The sequence below is a fragment of the Halichoerus grypus genome, chromosome 2 (assembly GCF_964656455.1).
Source record: "Halichoerus grypus chromosome 2, mHalGry1.hap1.1, whole genome shotgun sequence".
NCBI lineage: Eukaryota > Metazoa > Chordata > Mammalia > Carnivora > Phocidae > Halichoerus > Halichoerus grypus.
Genome location: NC_135713.1, coordinates 160534779 through 160557267, shown reverse-complemented (window position 1 = coordinate 160557267; position 22489 = coordinate 160534779). Strand labels below are relative to the sequence as shown.

General features: G+C 62.3%; 1 protein-coding gene across 2 annotated transcripts in view; it reads right to left on the bottom strand.

Moving 5' to 3' along the window:
* Positions 1-467: 467 nt before the first annotated feature.
* FAM83G (family with sequence similarity 83 member G) overlaps positions 468-22489 on the bottom strand; it is a 30089-nt gene continuing 8067 nt past the window's right edge. For both annotated transcript variants that reach the window (XM_036073503.2, XM_078067998.1), the window contains 4 exons: positions 16666-16833; positions 9004-9128; positions 6986-8231; positions 468-3271 (listed from right to left, as the gene is read on the bottom strand). In XM_036073503.2, coding sequence (XP_035929396.2) covers positions 2864-3271; positions 6986-8231; positions 9004-9128; positions 16666-16833 — 1947 coding nt within the window. In that variant the 3' untranslated portion in view covers positions 468-2863. The remainder of the gene's footprint in view (positions 3272-6985; positions 8232-9003; positions 9129-16665; positions 16834-22489) is intronic.

Sequence of the window (22489 nt, the reverse complement as noted above, 5' to 3'; positions counted from 1 at the left end):
GACAGAGTCCTGCCCTCCTTCCCTGGGCTCCCACAATACAGGTGGGGGTGGTGTTGGAATTAGGGTTGTAAGGCTCAACCCAGGACGAGGACTCCAGCCCCACACGCCGCCCCGGGGTCTGGGATAACAGCGGCTGGATCCAGTCCAGCCCCTGGGGACCAGCCTGGGCCTGAGACATGGTCCTGGCTTCGGGTCCAGCCCCACTGGAGGGCAGTAAGCAAGACTGCCTGTCTGTTCCCCAGCCTGCCCCCCCCACCCAGAACACATCTGGTCTCTTTTCAGGGCCCCCGTCTAATGGGGAGCAGAGAATAGGGGGCACACCCAGACGGATACTGGCCTGCAGACCTGTTTCCTGAGGCCCATTGGTCTTCTTGAGCCTCCCTCAGGAAGCCCTCCTGGACTCCTCCTTTCCCATCTCACCACCCCCCACCCCCCTGCAGGGGCCAGACTCAATGACAACACTGCTCCTCGGTGGACATGGGCCACTTAGGACTTTATTAACATTAGCAACATTCCCTGCACACCGCTTGTCCACATCCAGGACCTCCTCCCACCCTCACGACAGCGCCGGCGGGGGTGCGGGGTGGCTGGGGGTGTCTCTCCCGCCTTGTCCACGGGGCACCGAGGCCACACGGCGCGCGAGTGGTGCCCTGGCTCGAGCCTCCGCGCAAGTTCCTCTCCCATTCCCCAGATCGACCTGTACGCAGGGGCACTCTTCGTGCACATCTGCCTGGGCTGGAACTTCTACCTCTCCACCATCCTCATGCTCGCCATCACGGCCCTGTACACCATCGCAGGTACGGCGCCCCGGGGACCCTGCACACAGGGGGCCTGACCGCCAGCCGGCCCGGGCATCCCTGCGGCGGGGCAGATGCATGGGGGGCATGAGCTGGAGGCGGGGGCCCCCTCCCCCCACAGCCTGGCCAGTGGAGCCGTGGAGCTGGCGCTGCCAGCCCAGCCGATTGGCCCCACAGCTGACGCACCTGAGAGGGCAGGGGACACGTGTCGTGGAGCTGCTGCCCCTCCCCCCTCGAGCTCCGTCGTTTCTACCCACAGGGGGTCTGGCTGCTGTGATCTACACGGACGCCCTGCAAACGCTCATCATGGTGGTGGGGGCTGTCATCCTGACCGTCAAAGGTGAGCGGGATGGGGGGGGGGGCTGCACTGCCAGGACCCAGGTGCCAGCACTGGGTGGGGGTGGGCTCACGAGGTCAAGCCACCCGGCAGTCGGCAGTCGGCAGCCCCCGCGGCGGCGGCCTCCCGTCGGCGGCCCAGCTGAGCATGTGGCCCGCCCCGGGCCGGCTCGGGGCTTGATGGAGAGGGAGGGCCGAGGGCACGTGTGCGCACCATCAGCGGACCACAGAGCCGCCCGGGCCTCTGGTCCAATTGTTCAAAATCCTGTGCATAATGGCAGAAGCGCTGCAACAGCCCGCAGGCCGGGGCCGGGGAGGAGGGGAGAGGGTTGAGATGGGTCGGTGATCCTGGCCTGGGAACCCGGACGAAGCTCCGAGGGCGGCCCCATTAGGGGCTATCAGAGCCAGCAGGATCCCACAGGGGTAAACCGAGGCTCAGACTGGAGGATCCTGTGGCCCGGCAATTTCTGACCTTTGAATAGCGTTCGTACGCTTGCTCTGAGTACTCGGGCCGGCCTGGGCTCGGGGCGGCAGAGAGGCCAGGGCCAGAGTCCCGGCGGCAGGCTCCCAGCCTGGCAAAGGCGGGGCAGAGGGGCGAGGAGCAGGCAGATGAGACAGAGCGTCCCCCGTATTCACTTTTGCGTGTCTGCCTCCTTTCAGACAGGGGCCCACGTCCCTGGAACCCACTGCAGGGGAGGGAGCCAGGCAGCCAGGCCCAGGCTGGATGGGGGGGGCAGTAACTGCGGACACAGCAGAAGCCACAGATGGGCCGGGGCTTGGCCACGCAGGGCCCTGACCCTGAGGTAGACGGGAACAGTGAGCGAGTGAAAGGAGGGAAATGACTTCTGGCCCGAGCCCCAGCCGGCTGGCCACGTGGCCTCGGTCACTCCCGTGCCCCCTCTGGGACTCGTTCTGTTCTCAGTGCTACATGACTGCCGGGCATCCTCAGCTCTGCCGAAGTCACATCCTTCAGAAGCCCCAGGTCAGGGCTTTAACACTTTAGACTCCTCGGGAAGGTCCTCGAATGCCAAGAAAAAGTACTTTTGCTCCCTTGAGTCAACAATCTGAAGCCTGGCAGAGAACCCCTCGCCCGAGGCCAACAGGCATCCAGGGCCCAAGGGGACACTGTAGGTGTCCACGTGCAAAATGCTCATTTAATAGTCTTATTTTAAATACAAATAAAACAGTCATTTGAATCCCCCACCCCCTTGCTTTTTAAACCCTCTACCCTCCATACCTTTCCAGAGACTGGGAAAGGTGAATGGGAAAAAGTCAAGTTTGATGCATTGGGAAGTGGGGGCCCTGAGTCAGGGCCACCAGCCAGCAACCCGTCCCTGCCCCGCCCTCTCCAGCTTTTGACCAGATCGGTGGGTATGAGCAACTGGCGGCTGCCTATGCCCAGGCCATCCCACGCCGGACCATCGCCAACACGACCTGCCACCTGCCGCGGGCAGACGCTATGCACATGTTCCGAGACCCCTACACAGGGGACCTCCCGTGGACCGGGATGACCTTTGGTCTGACCATCATGGCCACCTGGTACTGGTGCACTGACCAGGTGAGTGTCAACGTCGCCGGCCACCCCACCTTCCTGCCTTCCGGGCCGGGTTCTGGACGGTCCGGGCGGCCCGTCTGCCAGTCCCTGGCACAGCCCCACGGACACCTGCTTGGTGAGTCTGGGCTGGGGCAGAGACCACGGACTGCACGGCTCCAGGCCCAGGGACGGGGTGCTAGGGGTCCTTGCGGTCCCGGGGGGCCTGAGCCCTCCGTTTAGAATCAGAGGAGGCCCACTGGCCACTGCCCGTCCTGGCCTTCAGGTGCTTCGACTGGGACAGTTTGGAGTACGGGATTCCGAAAGGACTTGGCTGCTCTTCAGGGCGCCTGCCATCAGCCTGGGGGCTGGCGTTTCGGGCCAGTGTTGGGGTCCCGGGATCGGCCAGAGTGCGGGACATGGGGCCCCCCTTGACCTGCCAGGGGTATGGGCCTGCCATGGCCGGGCCCGCTTTCCTGGCAGAGCTCTGGGTGCCATCAGCAGCAGGGCGGTACCGTGCGAGTCCCGAGGTCCTCATCGGCCGCAGGAAGCCATCTTTCTCCCTGGTTCTTGAGGCAGGGACCCTATAGTGGGGGATGGGCTGGCCCTAGAAGAGAAAGAGCAGAGACAGTGAGCCCCCCCAAGGGCTGGGGGCAGGCCGCAGCTAGCACACCTGGGTTTGCCTCCTGGCCTGGCCACTCACCCGCTGGTGGTCCTAGACAAGTCTGTTTCACTACTTTGTGCCTCAGTTTCCCCGAGTCCTACGGGAATAATCCCGCCTTTTGTGGTTATGATAAGGCAAGTTCCTGCTGTGCCCGCCCCAGCCTCCTCCATCTGTAAAGGGGGCTGGACGGGTTTGTTGGAGGGAGCACCTCAATGTGGGCCGGGGAAGTTCTGGTGAGCGCAGGGGCTGGGTCTTCTTCTGGAGTCTGACTCTCGCTCTCCCTGGGCTGTGAACACACCAGGGGACTGTGGGCAGTTCCAGGCAGCCGCCTGGTGGCAAAAGGTCTTGTGAAGCAAGAGATGACCATCTTGCCTCTGGACCTGGCTCCCCAAGGGCCCCACCATGGGCCTGAGGCAGCAAAGCCCAAGAGCCACCCCAGCCAGCCACTAGGGGATGAGTGAGGAGAGCCTTCCCTGCAAGAGAGGCCTGGCCAACCCCAGTCCCAGGCCACAACCCCGAGGCCCAGAAGGTAGACCTGGGATCTGCACCCGGAATAGAGTGACCTCCCCCATGGCCATGGCTCCCGCCCACGAGGGGAATGTTCAGCGGGCTCAGACCTGGCTCTCCCTCTCCCAGGCAGCAGGAGCTCAGTGTGTGTTCGCTTAAGGACCGTCTCTGGGCTGTGTCCATGGGAAGTAATCCAGGATAGGAGGCTTCAGGAACCTTGGGAGGCTGGGCGTCAGTTTCCCCAGCTGTAACATGATTCCGGTCTCACACATGGGCCTCTGGGGCACACACTGAGCTGACAGCAGGTGTCTACCCAGCATCCCGGGAGAGTGGAGGGCCTGCCCATGCCCCTTCACCCCAGGACACCTGTCATTTCCTCCCTGGCATGACACTGACATTTCTGGGCGGGATATCAGTCAAGAGATTTTCCCATGAAGGCCAAGTGAGTCAGGACCCTGCCAGGCCTCAAGGTCAGGGCTGGATGCGCCTTACTGCCTGGATACCGAGGCAGGACGCTGCTGACCCCAAGGTGGTCCCGAGTACCACTGACATTGGGGCCTCACGGCCTAGCCTGACTTCCCTGTCATCCTTTGGCTCAGGCTGGGTCTGCCCAGGGGGGACGGCCAGGCCTTGGCCCAGAACCTCACAATACAGGTACCCTTTGCACTGAACCCCACGTGGCTGGTCCTACTCCGCCGTGACCCTCAGCAGCAAGCGGGGGCTTGCAGGACGCCAACTGGCCACCGGGCCGGGGCAGCCCTCCGAGACGCCCGGTCTGGTCAGCACCAGGAGGCGGCTCTGTGCGCTGCGACCCCGGGGCTTTTCACTGGCTTTGGACTTTTCACTACCTCCTGGCTCGTCCGTAATGTGTAGCTGATGCTCTCAAACTCAGGAACAAGCAAACCCCGGCCCAGGAGGCAAAAGGCCCCATGGGCAGCGAGCTCGGCCACACCCCTCCCTGGCCTCGGTGGCCCTGTCTGAGCACCAGTTTTTGACAACCAGGCCGGCTCAGGACCTGCCCAGAGAGTGGCGCCAGGGTCCCTATGCTCGCGGGCCAGCATCGCACCGTGGCTGACCCTGAAGATGGACCCCAAGGAAGTCTGAACTCACGGAACCTGTGAGCAGCCAGGCACAGGCTCGGCCCTCTACACAGTGCCTCACTCAGTCCTGCTAGCAACCCCGGGGCTCAGTGGTAGTACCCCGTCTTGCAGACAAGGTCCCACAGCCTCGGGGAGCTTCAGTGGCTGGGCCTGGGGAGTGAGTGCCGGCTTGGGGCCGAGCCTGCGCTGAGACGTCCTGGGGAGGCGGGAGCCCGCTGACCCCGCAGGGAAGGTCCCGGCCTTGCTGCCCGATGCTCGCTCTGCTGGGGCAGTGGGCCTCAGCTTCTCCAGCTGCAGAATGGGGGGACGGCAGCTGCCCCCCCGCCTCCCAGGGCTGGCCACCGTGAGCACAGAATACAATCATGAGAGTTGACGTGCGGGGTTTTAGGGAAATGCTTTCTCTCTCCCACGAGGAGAGCAGCCCCGGGCTCTGGCAAAGCACAGGACATCAGAGGGGATGAACTCCGGAGAACTGCGTCTAACCCCCTCCTTGTCCAGACAGGGAAACTGAGGCCCAAAGTCAGGCAAGGACTTGTCCCCAGTCAGAGGCAGCCGTTGGAGAAGCAGGATGGAAGTCAGCCTGTCCTGCACACTCGGGGTCACCACTCTGGCACCCAATAATGATTGTTCTACCAAGAGCCGTGTCTTAAAGGGAAATGCGGGAAACTCTGCATGCAGCTCACATGTTTGGAAAATAAGTTAAAACCACAGATTCTTACTTCTGAACTGCAGCTGGTGATTTCAACTGCAAAACACCAAACATAAACTACTTAAAAGCTGCAGATTGTCCAACCGTGTGAACGTACTAAAAACCACTGAATTGTACCATTTGTGTGGCTGAACTACACAAGAATTCTATCACTGTGAAGCTGTTTAAAGTTACACTTAAGGGGCGCCTGGGTGGCTCAGTTGGTTAAGTGACTGCCTTCGGCTCAGGTCATGATCCCAGGGTCCTGGGATCGAGTCCCGAATCAGGCTCCCTGCTCGGCGGGGAGTCTGCTTCTCCCTCTACCCCTCCTCCCTGTTTGTGATCTCTCTCTCAAATAAATAAATAAAATCTTCAAAAAACAAAAACAAATAAAGTTACACTTAAAAAAAAAAAAAACAGAAACAAAAGGAAATCATGTCAGAGCTGGGAGGAATCTCAGAAGCCGTTGGTTCCAACCGATGCTTCCGGTTGGATTGCTGTCGGGCATCAGGCTCAGTTCTCTCAAGCAGCTCTAGGGCTAGAGGGACGGCACCCTATCTCCTGCCACTCCCTGAGGCACAGCAAGGAGAAAGCCCCCGACAGGCGCCCCTGAGGGGGCCTGGGACTCACCCCCTCCTCGTGCCCCCAGGTCATTGTGCAGCGGTCGCTGTCGGCCCGGGACCTGAACCACGCCAAGGCAGGCTCCATCCTGGCCAGCTACCTCAAGATGCTGCCCATGGGCTTGATCATCATGCCAGGCATGATCAGCCGTGTGCTGTTCCCAGGTAGGACAGGCACGGGGGGCTGGGCTGGGGCTGCGGGGGGCCCAGGCTTCTGGGTCCTGGACCTGCAGCGGTCACCAGGAGGAGAGGCAATGATGAATGTGAGCCAGGGGAGAGGGGAGGAGAGTGGTCCCCTGGGCCCTCATCAAAGGGACTGACATGGAGGTGGCTTGACATGAGGTCCAGACAGGGACCACTTACTGCTGGGTGACCTTGGGGGGTGTAAAGGACATCTCTGTGCTATCAGCAAATAAGGGAGTGGACCACACGGCAGGGCAGAGTCAACTCCCTAGAACTCCAATGTCTGAAATCTCTGGGTATTTTAAGCGCGTTTCCTTTCGGCTCCCAGTAGCTGGCTTCGGTTGCCTTTACGGGGCACAGGGGCTCCCCAGCGTCGGTAGGGACCAGCCACATGTGTGGCCCTGCGTTGTTGCTACCTGCCCCCCGCCCCCGTTCATCAGTTTCCCCATTTGTCGCACGCAAAGCCATCCGATCTGGGGATCCGGTACCCCAGCAGACGACCACTCTGGCTGCTCAGGCCTGGGGGAGGGACCCCTCACGGGCAGGGACCCCGACTCACCTGTGTCTCCTTGTCCGTGGAATTCCGAGCCTGCGTCCTCCTCGGAGTACCCGCCTCTTCTCTCTCCCGACCTGGGGCCCACGGCGAGCCACCCAGGGGTCCACCAAAGGTCCCATGGGTCACATGGGGGGCACTCAGCTGTCGGCGGGGGGGCTGGGCTGGCCCGTTGGCTACCTGCTCGGAGTGGCGCCTCCGGAGAGGGGCTGAGCGCCCCCTCACCTCAAAATACTCGTCTGACACAGAAGAGGAGGCCACCGAGGGCCGCCGGGGGCTGGGGCCATGGCCAGAGCTGCCCGAGAGGCTGTCCTGGTCACTGAGGGTCACGTAGTCATCATCATCTTCTTCCTCCTCCCCATCTAGCCCATTGGGGATCACCGCTCCCTGGCCGTCAGGGTCATCCTGGGTCACAGAAAGCTGCCGCTGGAGCAGGGCGTGGCCTGGGCCCGGTGTCCTGGGCGGTGCTCCATCTGTCCCATTCTGGGGCGTCTCCTCTTCTGGGGTCTCCAGGGCCCAGTCAACACCGCCGCTGTCCTGGGCAAGCAGCTCTGCCACAGGGACTGTCCGGGGCTTGGGCACGGGGGGCTGTGGCTCGGGGTCCCCCTGCGGAAGGCCGTTCTCCGCTGGGCCCCCGTCCTGGGGGGCACTGGGCTCGGGGCTGGGGCTGCAGTCCTGGCTCTGCTTCCACAGTTGGTTGCTAGCTTGGGACATGTCTCGGATCTTGATGCGGTTCATCTGGCTGGGCTGGGGGTTCCAGATGTTGGGGTCGATGATATTGATGTAGCCCAGGATGTCACTGCCGGGCTCCGGGTCCGGCTCCACCCACGTGGGCAGGTACTCGAACATGTTGGCCCGCTCCAGGTTGAGCAGGCCGGGGTGGACGGGCGGGGGCGCCTCCGGGACGTCTCTGGGCCGCTCGGCCAGGGTGGCGCCCCGCAGTCCGGGGGGCTTCTTGACCTCCTGCTTCTCGGAGGACGTCTTGGCGATTTCGTCGGCGCTCTTGGCCTTGACCAGCGCGTACTTGGGGTTGACGAGTTTCTTGGCTACGGTGCCCGAGGGCACCAGAGGCACCACAGAGGGCAGCACGATGGGCTCGGGCTCGGGCTCCTTCTCCATGGGGATGTCCTTGAGGCTGACGCCGTGGGACATGAGGTACAGCTCCTGGAACTGCCGGTCGAACATCTCCACCACCTGGCCCGACAGCACGGAGATCACGTTCCGGTCCGTCCTCGCGGCTGACCACGTGAAGCTGTAGCACAGGGAGACGGGGCGGCCTGGTCAGGCACAGGGGGGGCCTGCTTCCTCCCTCTGGCCTCGGGTCCCCAGTCTAGGGAGTCCCCAGCCACAGCAGCGGGCGTGTGAGCAAGGCCCCGAGCACCCAGAGGCTGGCGCTCATCAGACTGGCTACGGGGGCCTGGATGGAATCGAGAAGTGAGCACAAGCCTCGGGGTCAGACCTGAGTCTGGGACAAGTCACCTGCACCGGGGCTGCTCCCACCCGTGTAAAATAGCAGTGTGGCGCTCCTGCGGGCTGTTAGAGGGCCCCGTAAGGCCGCTCATGGGATGCACGGTACAGCCCCGGCGCCGTCCAGCACACAGGGGCAGGTGCTATCCTCGGTGGCTTGGCTGCATGGACAGGCATGGCTGGGGACAGCCCGCCCCCCACCCCCGCCGCCCCCTGCATGGCGGGGTTTGCAGAGCTGGGCCACGGCCATCCTCGTCCTGGCCCATCCCTGAAGGTGGCTCTCCGAGTGACCGCCCCGTGTGCTTGGCCCACACCCACCCCCAGGCCGGTGACACCTCTAGGTTGGCACAACAGTTTTGGGGACAGGAGCCCTCCCCTGCCTGCTTCTGGAGACAGGCGGGCGGCGTGCGGGCGTGCCCCAGCCCCGCTCACACCTCAGCAGTTTTGGGACCCATGAACCGGAATAACCAGGGTGTCATAAGGCAGGATGAAGGGCAGAAGCCAGCTGGGAACAGGAGCCACCTCTGTCCCCGGCCCCCAGAAAGCTGGAGAGTCACCTGTAGGAACCACAGATGGCCCGGTCTCCATCCACGAACATGAACTTCTGGGCCAGGGCACCCTTGAACTTGGTGGCCGACCGTGTGAAGAACTCCGTTCCCCCGCTGCTCCGCACCCTGAGATTCTGTGTTAGGGGACAGGAGGCAGAGTTATGTGACCACAGCCCTGACCACACTGGCGGGGGTGGGGGTGGGCAGCAACTTGTGCCCAGGGCTCAGGCAGGGCTTCGGGGAGGGGGTGCGGGGCGGGCTGGAGGCACGGGGTGGTGTGTGTGAGGACCACAGGGTCCCGGCCAAGGCGCAAAGCGGTGGGAAGACAGAAAGGAGGGTGGGGCTAGTGACAAAAGGCGTGGCGCAGGATGGCCTGGGCGTGGCCTGAAGGCTGTCCACGGAGCAGACGTGGGCAGGACAAGACGTGCGTGGCCAGGCCAGCATGGGACAAGCCATCGCAGGTGGCGGGAGGCCGTTGCAGGGTCTTGAGCAGGAGGGGCGTGCAGACACGTTTTAGAAAAGTCCCACGGGGGCTGTGCAGGGATCGGGGTATCGCTGTCGGGCAAGTGTGTGGCTTTCCCAGGGCGAGTGGCCGGCCGGGCCCCTCTCCCCGTCTTCCCTGCACACAGCTGTCTCACTGTCCCCACTGAGCCCTGCTCACTGAGGACCAGGCTCACAGCACTCTCCTACTTTCTCACGGGCCAGCTCACCGCCTGCCACCCAGCAGTGGTTCAGTAAATGGTCAAACCCCACTCCTCACCGGGCTGGTCCTGTGGCTCAGGGCAAGCCAGAAAGGCCCCCGCGCAGGTGCGAAAAGCCAGGGTTAGGGCACGGCAGGCCCTGGGAAGGGCAAAGAGACCCAGGAGTGGAGGGGACCCCAAAGTAGAGCCTCAGGATAGGAAAGACCCTTGGGCTCATTGGTGCAAGCACTGCCCCTGTTAGAAACCCAGGCTCCCGGCCCCCCGTCCCCTCCCCGAGACGTGCCTCTGGAGGACGGGTGGCAGGCTGCGAGTTTCAGGTTTACCGCAAGCCCCAGTGAATCTGACACCTGCCCAGGGCAGAAACTCCCTCGGCAGCATCCTGCCGGTCCGTCTACAGGTCCGTGACAGGAGTCACTCCCTCCAGAGGGGGTCTGTGCCGACTTCACTCCCTCCTCCCTCCTCGACCCCTACCCAGCTGCAGACCGAGGGGATGGTGACGAGGACCCTGCACTGGAGGTGGGGGAGGAGGCAGAGTAGTAAGAACCCCGGCTCTGGGGGAGGGGCTGGGGAGGCTCCCGGGTATAGGCTGACATCCGGAAGGCGGGGATGAGTGGGTCGGGTGGGAAAAGGGTGCAGCATTCCAAACGTGGGAGCACAAAGGCCTGGCAGCAGGAGTGGCATCTAAGACCTGGGAGGACTTCCTTGGCGGGAGGACAGTGGGTGATGGAGCCTGCAGAGCAGGCTCAGCCACATGCCAATGAAAGACCCTACCCCTGCTCAAGTGCCTGGCTCTACCCTGGGGGCAGTAGGGAGCCATGGAAGGATTCAGAGCGGGGAGTGATGGAGTTGGAGCTGCCCCTCCAGAATAGCGCCAGTCCTGGCATCCAGCGGGAGGGTGAATGAATGGGGGGTGGGGGGGGTGGGCAGGAGGTGGACAGGGAGGGGGTTTCTGTGAGTGACGGGGTGCATGGCCTGAGTCAGGGCAGGGGCGACAGGGAGGAGGGAATGGGTCTGAGAAAGCCGGAGCCTGCCCTCCATGCGGGCCCCCAGGCCAAGGGTGCTCCTGTGTCTGTTCCTTCTGTGACAGGTCCCAGACCCCTCTGCTGGGCAGCCCCAGGGCGGTATCCAGAGGTTACGTGGCCGGCATGGATGCCCACCTGGCCGTGGGATGAATAATCGTTTGTTGTGGGGCCCAGCCCAGTAGGTAGATAAGCCTCTAGTCCCAGGGCCGGCTCCCCTGCCCCCCAAGCTGCCTGTCGGTACACAGCCAGCTCAGCAGGAAGCTGGCCATAACCCAGGACAATTAGTGCTCGTGACTTTGTACCCAACACAGAGCACGCTCGGGGACCAGAAGTTGGAACAAAGATCCTGGAGGCGGTTTGAGGCCTTCCCCCATCACCTGTGCCCGACCACAGCCCAGCTCTGTGGCTTCTGTGGCTCCCTGCCCAGAGCTCTGCCTGCTGGGGCCACAGGCCTCTCCTTGGCCTTGAAGAACAGCCCCCAGCCTTAGTCCCGCTCTCACCAGTGTCTGCCCCCGCCCACCCCAAAGCCTGTCCCCGTGAAGGGCTCAGAAGGTCACCACCTACATCTCAGAAAGACCCAACTCCAAGTGAGAGGCCTTGGCTCCCCTGATTTGCTGTGTGACGCTGAGCAGGTCCCTGGGCCTTCATTTCCCTGCCTGCGCACTACACAGACGGCCTCGGACTCTAAGGCCCATCCGATCCGGGGGCCGGCAGCAGCAGGTGGGGGCTTGCACCCCCCGTTCCCATCATGGCAGCTCCCCTGCCTGTTTGTTCCTGGGTGGGCCCCGCCCCGTGGGATCTGGCCCAGATGAGGTAACGTCTCAGGACTCAGGGCTCGGGTGCGCAGAGGTAGGGGATCCCACAAAGCCGCATTGTCTCTGAGCCCCGGGGCATCCCCAGCAGAGCATGTAACAGGCAGGGTGGAGGACACCCAGGCTGGCTCCCGTGGGGTGCCTGGGGCAAGGCCCTGGACTCTCTGGAATCTCAGCTTCCTCAGGCACAAAAGGGAGGCAGAGATCAGTCCCTGCGAGGACCTCAGGGGAGGACAGCTGGGCAGCGCTCCGTCCGCTCCAAGAGTGGCTTTTGCCCCAACCACTGGGGGGCACGACGGGGTGGGCACTAGGCCGGGGAGGACCTGCAGGTGCCCCGCCTGCACCCCCCACTGGGCCTCCTATGCTCACAAAGAGGCCACCTGACCCCGTACCAAGCTGCCCAGGGCCCCACGTGGGCCGGTGGTAGGCAAAGGGGACAAGCCCAGTCCCCTGCCAGAGCAGGGTGAGTCACTCGGGCTCTGGTCAAACATGGCTCCAGTCCCAGCTGGGCCTCCCTGGGCCTCAGTTTTCTCACCTGTGAAGTGGGCCCACTGAGCCTTCTGCTTCAGGGCTGCTGTGAAGCCTGACTAGAGCCACGATGCAGGGGGTGAGAACCAGCAAGGTGCCCGGCACTCGACGGGTGCTCCACGAATGGGAGGTGACAAAAGATGTGATAGCTCGTATAGCGTGACAGGGACGTGACCCCTTCTGCTCGTGGGGGGGGAAGAGGGGACTGACATGGAGGACCAGAAAATACCTAGAATGTCATGGGTCAGGCCCAGGGAGGCCAGGACCGCCAGCCATATGTGATGGTCGTGGGGGGCTCAGCGAGGGGGCGTGACCGGCCCACAGTCTCCCAGTCGGTGGGCTCCAGCCCCCCAGCTGTCCCGTGGTGGCTCTCTGCAGGGGCCTGCTGGCATCTCCTGGGCCCAACGGGGAGTCGGGAGGCCCAGAGGCCCTGACCAAGCCTGGCTGGTGACAGCGAGATCGGGCCAGCTATGCAGACTGCAGGGGACAGAGAGCCCATGTCCCCGTGTCCTGGGCAGCCAGCCAGCGTCCACTCGCCTCTAAAGGGCCTGTTTCACTCTCTGTGATGGGGGACTGGGAGCCACTCTCACCCTGGCCTCCCCGTGCCATCATGAAGCTGGGATCAGGAGGGGACGGGGCAGCGCTGAACCAGCCCAGCTCCAGGGCCTTGATGTCTGAGGGGCTCCTGGCTCCTCCCCCAGGCTGGGTTGCTCAGCCCCGGCACTGCTGATATTCTGGGCCAGGTGATGCCCTGTGGCGGGGACTGTACACTGCACACGGCACGTTTAACGGTGTCCCTGGCTTCTACCCACCAGATGCCAATAGTCCCCTCCCAGTCGCAACCATTAAAAATCCTCAGAACGTTGACAAATGGCCCAAGCCAGGCAAAGCCCGCTTGGTCGAGAAGCACTGGCCCATTACAGAGCCAGGCCAGGATCAGAGATGGCAGGACAGCAGTGGGAGAAGCCCCGGGCGCCGGAACGGGCCAAGGCGTGGAACCTGAGCCACAGGCTGCACCCCTGCATCCTCACCAGGGTGGCTGGAGCTCCCTCGTTCATCAGACAGAGGTCCGGCCTTAGCCCAGTGGCTGCCGGTTTTTCCAGTTTGGCGCCACAAAGCCGACTACCTTTTCAGATCAGCCAGGCATCTCGCTGCTCCGGTCCTGTCTCAGCTGTGAGGCTCGGTCCTGTGTCAGCTAGGAGGCTCGAGGCCCAGCCTAGCTTCCCCTAGCTCCCCCTGCCTCTGGGGCATCCGTCAGCCCTCAGTCTCACCCCGAATGTGGCCAGGTCACCTGGTGTGGCGCTGGGCCCCGTGGGGACCAGAGGGCTGGGTCTTCTTCTTGGGGCATGGGCTCTGTTTGTAATACGGGGCGCTCATTCCCACACTCCCTGCCTGAAGGAGTCAGGGGCCAGCTAAGCCAGCAGGCTGGGGTACTTGGGGACGGCTGGGACCCTCACACCCGGGGAAGGTGCTGGTGCATGGCCTGCCACCTCCCCTAGGAAGCAGGAGTGGGCTTGACCCGAGCAATGCAGCATCTGTTTGCAGAACTCAGAGCTCAGGAGGCACGAGGCTGGGGTGGGGGTGGCAGGCTGCCTGGAGGTGAGGGCGTGAAGGTGGCCCCCAGCCAGAACACAGCTGGAAGGAGGAGGGAAGCTCTTAAGACCAGAGCTGGGGTCTCATGAGGAGGGCTGAAGGACAGGTCAGGGAGAAGAGTTCATTACTGACTGCCCTGCCCCCACATGGCTTCCTTTACTCTTCAGAGCAGCCCTGCCAAATAAATGGGGCAAATTCCCATTTCTCAGACGAGGAAACTGAGGCCGACAAAGATTCAGTATCCTTGCCCAGGGTCACAGTGCAGGTGGCAGAGCTAGGGCTCAGGCCTGGCTCCCGGCACTGCCCAGACCGGTGCCCAACACCCCCCTGGGCACAAGGATGACCCCACCAGGCACAAGCTACCCCGGGCCCGTAGGAGCTGAGGGCAGGTCACTGCAGAGCTGGGCAGGGGCGGTGGGCGGCCGAGGGCGGGCCCAGGGATTACTGGCAAAGGAAGTGCTCCTGAGACGGGCCCGGGCCCAGCCGGCCCACGGGCAGGGAGGGAGGCCAAGCAGGCAGGCCCTCGACAAGGTGACACTTGGCCAGGGCCGGGCTCACAGGAGCCTCTGGCCACCTGCCCAGGCTGTGGAGGGGACGGGCTCAACAGCAAGAGTGAGGAGGTCAGGGTCAACCATTCTTTCCCATGAAGGGGCCCGATGCTCCGTGGCGTCCGGCTCCTGGGCACATCACTGCGGGGAGGTGGTGAGCAGGGACCCCTGGTTCGAGCTGCCCCGCCCCTGCTTCGGGCTATGGTCTCATTTCAGCCTAAAGTGTGGGGGGAGGCCGCATACCGCACCCTCCCCTGCCTGGGGCCTGGGGTTTATAATTCCTTAGAGCCAGCAGCTGCCTAACTGCCCTTACTTAGCACGTGGAATGCTTTTATAACCATTGTCTCCTCTAATTTCATCCTCAAACAACCCTATGAGGCATCATTATGGCCACGAGGCGCTGGAGGCTCAGGCAGGTGGAGCCACGTGCCCCAGTCCCACAGTGGGTCAGCACGGTGAGCCCCCGTGGGCAGCACTGGGACCGCCCCAATGGCAGGTGCATCCTCAGCAAGGGGCGTCAGGCACCAAGGATCGTGCCCTCCTGGTCTGTGCCAACTTCTCATTTCTGGCAGTCAGGCTCAGCTGCTGACTTGTAGGAATGCCTCTGGGCGAGCCACAGCCTCCCTGAGGCCTCAGTTTCCCCACCTGCCATGTGGGAGCCTAGGCCGGGGGACCCTCAAGGTCCAGCTTGGGCATTCCAGGCCCCTAGGAAGCTGCGGGGCTGCAGCAGATTCTGAGCCCCCCTATCACACCAGGGAACAGAGGGCAGGGTAGGTGGGCGGGCAGTGAGGGCCAGGAGCCAACCTCCCAGGGAGGGAGCCGAGCAGCCCCTGGGACCACGTGCTCCGCCCAGTCCTGCCTGCCTCCCACTTCCCAGGAGCTCCGGAAGCTCTGAGCGGGCTTAACACTTGAGATTTCCCTACCGAGAAGACCCACCAGACAGGGGTGAGGCCAGTCCCAGGTTCAGATCCCGCTTGGCATGGACAAGCCCACTCCCTGCGTCTTCATCCCACACGGGGCACGCATGCGGGGGCTGAGCCACGTGATGTGTGTAAAGCACCCACTGGGCTCACGGCAGGATGTGGGGGGCGGAGGGGGGCCCGGAGGTTCTCTGATCTGCTGCCCACGGGGCAGAGGCTTCTGCAAGTCACCTTTCAAGAGACGCCTTTTCTACACTCCGGACCTCTCCAGCATGAGCTGTCTGTCCCGGGAGTCCATTCTCGGTGCTAATTACACGGCGGGCAGCGCGCGGGGCGAGCGTGGGGCTTGGGGTCAACCCACCAGGGAGACCACATAAAAATGTCCCAACAGCCACAGACTCGCTGCCCGGAGAGCTCATAGCCACTTGAAAGGGCTCAGCTGGGATGGGTGGGCATACCTGACGAACACCAACAAATTACAGGCGCAGGAGCCCAGCCCCTTGTTAACCAGCCTGGCGTCGCCCCTTCTCCCGCGATCGTGTTCAGATCACAGGCCGGAAGCCCAAGGAAATCTGACCCGTCAGGAGCAGCTCTGGTGCTGGCCCCCACTCCCCTTATGCTTAACTTACTGGCAGCGAGTGACACCTGGACAAATTAACCAGTCAAGTGCCCAGGATGGGGCCGACCCAAGCCAAATTCTGTGAAAGTATTCGCTCTTGTCATGCATACTGATCCATACTCTCTGGGGACCATGCTGCACACGGCAGGGGCCGAGCGACAGCTGGGTGGAAGGAGGGCTCCTCCCGCCCCCAAACACAGGATCAAATGCAGGCTGAGTGCAAGAGCACAGCGACAGTGGCCCACCTGCCCCTCTTCGGGACCAGAGAGATCCTGGAGCCCAGAGACAGGCAGTGATGAGCTCCAGGACACACAGCAAAGCGGTGCTAAGAACCCAGGTTCATCCTGATCCCTCCCCCTCTGCTCCATTGTGTCCTTCCCTAGAAAGCCCTTTCTACCCTGCTCTCCCTCCTCAAATTTACTTCAAGTCTGCAGCCATTAGGGAAGCCTTCCCTGACCTCAGCCCGAGGAAGCTGCCTCTGCCAGAGCCAGATTCTAAAACCGGCGGGTAGAACATCATACAGAGAAAGATTCTGGCTTCAGCCCAAGAAATAACTTCCTGGGAGTCAGAGCTCTCCAGATAGGATGTGAGCTGCGGGAGCCTGGGTGGTGAGCACCCTGTCACTGGAGGTGTGCAAGCAAAGACAGGGAATCAACGTGGCCTGGGCTGCTCGGAAATTATACGTGATAAAGAACCTTGCCTCGGCTCCAGCACCGGATTAGCCCTTAACCAGCGTTTATCTTATCTCTGACGGTCGGAGGTGGTGTCCTGTCCCTCAGGCAGAGGTCAGGTGACCGCTTGGCAGGAGGCTCTAGGATGACTGACCTCTCTGTCCCCAGCATAGGGCTCCATCCCTAGGAGGCAGGTGCTGCAAGTGTTTGTGGACCCACCGAATGACCGCTCGGTCATTCCGGACCAGCCAGCTCACCTTGAGGTGCCCCAGGTGCATGCGGGCCCGCTCACACATGTGCAGGAAATACTTGACGTTACTCTCGTCCACGATGATGTACACGGCCACCTTCCTCTTGAAGCCGGCGTCCAGCAGGTCCTTGAAGATGTCCACGTCGGTGAACATGTCCATGACCACGGCTATCACCTGCGAGCAGGAAGAGACCAGGGCTGTTGGGTGGCGAGGCAGTGGGGACTGGCGCTCGGCAGGACGCACAGCCCTCCCACACCCACTGCCCTCTCTGGGCGCCCCTGCTAGCCCTGCCCCACCCCCAGCCTCAGCACTGGGACTGGGCAGCGATGGGCTGGGGGCCTCTCTGGTCCCGAAGTTCTAGGGTTCAAGATTCTCCATCGGTGGCCCAGACTGGACTTCCTGGAGCCACGGGCCTGGAGAAGCACATTCGGCAGGCCCTCTGTCTCTGTAGTACAAGACGACAGAAAACAAAGCCCCGTCTCCTGGCCGGTGAGGCCCGTGGAGGGAGGAGAGAATGCCTGGCAGCCAGGCAGGGTCTGCGTCCTGAGGTTGGGAGCATGCTGGGGCCAGCCCCCGGGGCAGCCTGCCTTCCTCGTGGGTATCAGGGCGCGGCACGGGGGCGCCCCGTTTTGGTCCCTTCCTGGCTTGCATTCCCGAGCCAGAGCAGCCCACACCTTCACCTGCCACCGGCCACGCTGAGATGCCGAGGTGGACCAGATGTGTCAACAGCCAGGAGGGCAGCAGCTGGCACAGGTGTTCTTGAGGTCACCTGCGCGTCCCTGCCTGGCGCGGACTTGGCCAGGCTTCCCGCTACCACCTCTCCTGTCTGTCTGAACGGAGCCCAAACCAGCAGGTGTGCTCTATTACGTGACAACAGCGGACCTCCAGCCCCCTGGACCTGGCTCAGGGTGGGGCCCCAGAGGTCAGAGTGCATCCAGCCCAAGCCCTAGCCCCACGTGGGCAGTGACAGGCAGAGGAGAAGAACAGGGTGGTTGGGATGAGCTCACCTGCCTTGGGGGTAGTCAGCAGATGCTTGGGACGGCTGGGGCTCAGTGACCATCTCTGGCCCTCTCTCTCGTCCCTCCCTCCCCGTCCAACTGGGCAGCCAAGGGGAGCATATGGGGGGGCCTGGGCCTGCGGCTGACAACCAACACAGACATCCAGCCCCCCCAGCCCTTCAAGACCGGCGCCACTGCCCTGTCCAGGGCCTGAGAACCTTCTGGAGAAGACTTAAGAGGCCAGGGACTTGGCCTTACAATGAGCTGGGAGTGGTCAGGCGAGAACCTACCCAGGCCCGCTAGGGAGCCAAGTTCACCCCCCACCCCCACCGCGAGGGTGGCCCAACAGGCTCCCCTCACTGGGATCTGTAGGCGCAGGGTGAAGGACAGACAGACTGGGGCCTGCTGGGGATGAGTCCGCACACTCCGGTGAGCTCACCCAGCTGGCCTCTGCAGGCCCATGTGGGCTCCTCCCTGCCCTGCCCTGCCCAGGACACAATCTGTGTGATCCTGAGAAAAGACACCTAGCTTCTCTGGGCCCAGCTCTCTCTGCGGTCCAATGGGGGCAGGGGAGCTGCAGGACCAGCAGGGTTCCATCATGGCTGAGGCCCAAGATTCACTCCATTCTCTGGGGGACAACCGCTCGCTGGCTTTGGGTCTCTGAAGGGCTGTTTCAGGTGGGGCAGAGGGCGCGGTTACAGGCCAGGCAGGGGCTAGGACAAGCAAGGGGAAGCCAACAGAGGCAGATGCTGGTGCCAGTTGAGGAGGCGCTTTCTGACCCAGAGTGAGGCAGGGGTCTTGATAGGGAATGAGCTCCCCATCCCAGGAGGTGTTTAAAGAAAGGCCAGAGATCGTTTAGCAAGGAGGTGGCTGAGGGGACAGATGAGACACAAGGATGGCTGGGTGGGCTCATGATGGCCTTAGATTTCACCAGTTGAACGTGAGACCTTGAGGTGGGTGGGGTGGTAGCGGGGACTTCCTCACCTGGGCCCCCCCAGCCCCAGAGCCAGCCCTGGGAACCCCTTGGATAAGGCGCTCCTGGAGGCAAACAGCTTCACGTGCCACCCCGGAAAGGGCGCAGCCGACACGTTTCTCCTTGGAGGCAGACATCACATCACCCCTTGCTCCCTTGTCACCGCCATCCCCCACCAGATTGGTCAGGCCCGCTTCCAGGCCCCGCCTGCCGTGGCAGATGGGGACTTGCCCTGGGCCTGGGCTGGGGGACATGCCCCAGCAGGACCCACTCCTCCTGTGTCCTTCCCCATGTCTCCCTCCAGCAGGTAGCGGACCAGATCTGCTGTTGGGCTGGATCTGTTGGGGCCTGCCCCCCATGGTGGGTCCCTTCCATGGGGCCCTGGGGCTGAGCGCTGGCTCTCCCGGGGTACTGGGTTCGGTGCCAGGCGGCGGTCAGAGGAGGGCTTGTAACAGGGGCCAGCAGATGCTGGGAGTGGGGAGGGGTGCTTGGCGCTCCCTAAGCACTGGGATGATGCTGGGGGAGGGGGCCGGGTGCTCCCCATGGAGGACCCCACAGCTTGTCCAGTCTGAGCCACAGAGGTTTCTTGGAAGCCCCCCCATCGTGCATGCTGTTCCCCATTCTGTACATGGGAGAGCTGGGGCTGGACGCGCGAGGCTGGAACCCAGGTCTCGCGCTGCGGGATGGTGTAACGTTCAGTCCTCAAACACGCAGTGAGGCAGCGGTCGCTGCTCCCATTTCACAGATGAGGAAACTGAGGCATGGAGGGATTCACTCCCTTGCCTAATTATCTTGGGTGGCCCAGCTGGCCCATGACACTGTGACTTCATCCAGGGCAGAGCCCCCATTCGGAGCCAGCGTGGGGCCTGGTCTACGGCGGGCCTCAGGGGGCTGCTGTCAACTGAGAATGTGACCAAATGGTCTGAGTTGCGGGAATGAGGGAAGCTCGGGACAAGCCACGGCCCCGCTCGGGCCCTCAGTTTCGGCATCTGCCCAATGGGGCTGTCAGCCTGGCTCACTGCTACGGTCTCTCCTGCCCACACATCGTGGCCGGAGCCCAAAGCTGCCGGCCCCACCTGGAGGGGTACAGCAGCTGCCCCCTGCAGCCCCAGCTCGCACAGACCCCGCAGGGGTCCCGGGCAAGGCCAGGGCCAAAGCCGTGCAGGCGATGAAGGGGAGGCTGGAATCTGGAGACTACCCTTGTCCCGCCGTGTGTTAAGAGACTGCACTGGGCAAGAGGCAGGTGGCCTGGGTCCCCGCTTTGAAGCTCACACCTCATGACCACAGGAACCAGTGTGTCCATGTGAGCATCGGACCAACTGCCCAGTTGCCAGGGGGTGGGGTCGGCAGGCACGTGCGCATCCCGTATCCCAGGCTGGGCGTCGCTGGGGAACCGATGGGGCAGCGCCAGCCCAATACAGAACCGGCACAGAATGCACAGGCCGGCTCCCAAGGGAAGGAAGGTCTCCGGGGGTCCCCGTGCGTCTTACCGATGGGAAAGTCCTTGCTTGAAGAAAGGCACAGAACCAGGAGGGGCCAGACACCCGTGACAACCATCCCAGTTCTCAGCCCCAAAGGGCAGCGCAGTGGGGTCTGGATGATACCTAGGGGGAGCCGGAGGATGGCCGTGCCCCAGACGGGGGCCAGCCACACAGTATAGAAGTGGGTGAGGCTAGAGCAGAGGGGAACATGGCAGGATCAATACAGGCACTGGGCTTGAGCGTGCTTTAGACCCAAATGACCCCTGGGCTCTCTGGGGGGCAGGGGGCGGCGGTATATGCAAGCTCCCAAAATACGTCCCTCCAGTGGTTCCCCACACCTCCTTTTCCCACGCCCTCCCCATCGAGCACTTTCATTGTTCAGGTGGTTACTGGGGGGACTTGAACAAAGGGGGGGCAGCGTCTGAGCCACGCTCCCAGCTGCTCCCTGCCATTCGGGCATGCACCACGTCTGCATTTCTGGAAATGCCGCAGCAAACCGACCGAGTGGCATGCCGTCTCCTGAAGGCCTGGACTCTGAGAGCCTTCCACCTGGAGCTCCCTCTCTAACACCTTCCCCACCCTCCCTGGCCATGGAGCTGCGTGGAGGAGGCTCAGAGGGAGGCAGCTCTGGTCTCTCCCTTCAAAGTGCTCCAGAGCAGAGAGGGGAGACAGACAAGCCCCATCCACCCTGCAGCCCGGAAGCAGCCACGGAAACAGGGCACTGCAAGCACACAAGTCCCTGACCCTCTGTGGGCCTCGTGTCACCACCTGCAAAGTGTCGGAGGCGAAGAGAACCTCAGAGCTCTGGGTCTGTCCCACTAAGGCCCCGATGGACACCCAGATGGTGGTGGCATGGGCTGCAGAGTGTCCTGGAAAACGCGTGACCTCGGGCAAGAGCCTTAGTCTCCTCAGGGGGCGGTAAAATGCCCACGTGCACAGATGAGATCAGCCCCAGGATTGCCTCAGCTACCTCCGAGTCTGGCAGTCCCCCTGAGTTGAGGAGACAGGGTGTGCTCAGAGCACGGTTGCCAGAATTTTCAGAATGGAGGAGAGAGGGCTGCAGGGAGCGAACACCAGACACCTACACAGGTGTTCCCTTGAGCCTTCAGCTGGTGACCGAGCATCACGTGCACGGAGGAGACCATCCAGGCTGGGACAAAACTGCTGGAAAAAGGCAGCTGGAACGGTCACCGGTGCTCACGCAGGATTTAGGAGTCATTTACAATCCTCCTACCCCCACCCCTGGCTACAGTGCAGACCCCTCTAAAACTCAGGGCCTGCGGGAGAGTCCTCAGAAGGGTGTTACCTGAGTAGTGGGCAAATAAACCCTAGAGCAGAGGCCAACAAACTTTCTGTAAAGGCCACGTGGTAAATACTTCAGGCTTTGCAGGCCACATGGCTCTAACACACTCAACTCTGCCGTGATAGCATGTGGTCCATGGTCCAACTCTGACCCTGGGCTGAATCTGCTCTGGTCCCACCTAATAAAGCTTAAAAAACACCAAACTGAACCTCGAGATGTGAAACTAGTCAACAATTAAGATGAAAAATACACTGGATGGGATGAATACCAGATTAGACACCATAGAAGAAAAGATGAGTGAACTTGAAGACACATCAGTAGAAATGATCCAAAATGACCCACGGAAAGGGACTGACAAACCAGGATCGGCTCAGAGCATCAGTGAATGGGGCGGGGGGGTCCACGGAGAGGATCTAGGATACACATAACTGGAGTCTCAAAAGGTGCGGAGGTGGAGAAGGGGTGGGGAAGACAGAAAAATGAAAAAATAATGTCCATCATTTTTCCACATTTCAAGAAAACTATCCATCCACGGTCACGGAAGTTCAGTGAGTTCCAGGCAGAAGAGACAGGAAGAAAACCTCACCGAGGGACATCAAAATCACATCTGAAAAGCAGCCAGAGAGAAAAAGACCTTCACATAATGAGGAACAGAGATAAGTAGGCTTCTCCGCAGAATCACCGCAAGCCGGGGAACACGGGAGCAACATCTTTAAGGCACTAAATGCAAAAACAGTTACCCTAGAGTTCTCTGCCCCCGGAAAATAGCTTTCCAAACCAAAACCGAAATAAGGACTTTTTCAGACCTACAGATGCTGAGAGAGTGCATCCCTGGGCAGACCCCGTGCAGAGAAGTGGTTACCAGCCCCGCGTACACATGGAGGGACTGAGACTCCAGAGGACTACAGTGGTCTCCCTGGTGGAGGCACAGGCCCCCCTCCCTGACTGGAAGGGCAGAGTTACTCCCCTACCCGCCCCCACCACATACCCCCACACCCCTGCCTCCTGGCTGCAGTGCTCCCATCTCCCATGTCCTCGACGTGGCCCTGCACCCCTTCCGTCCCCTGGTGCCAGC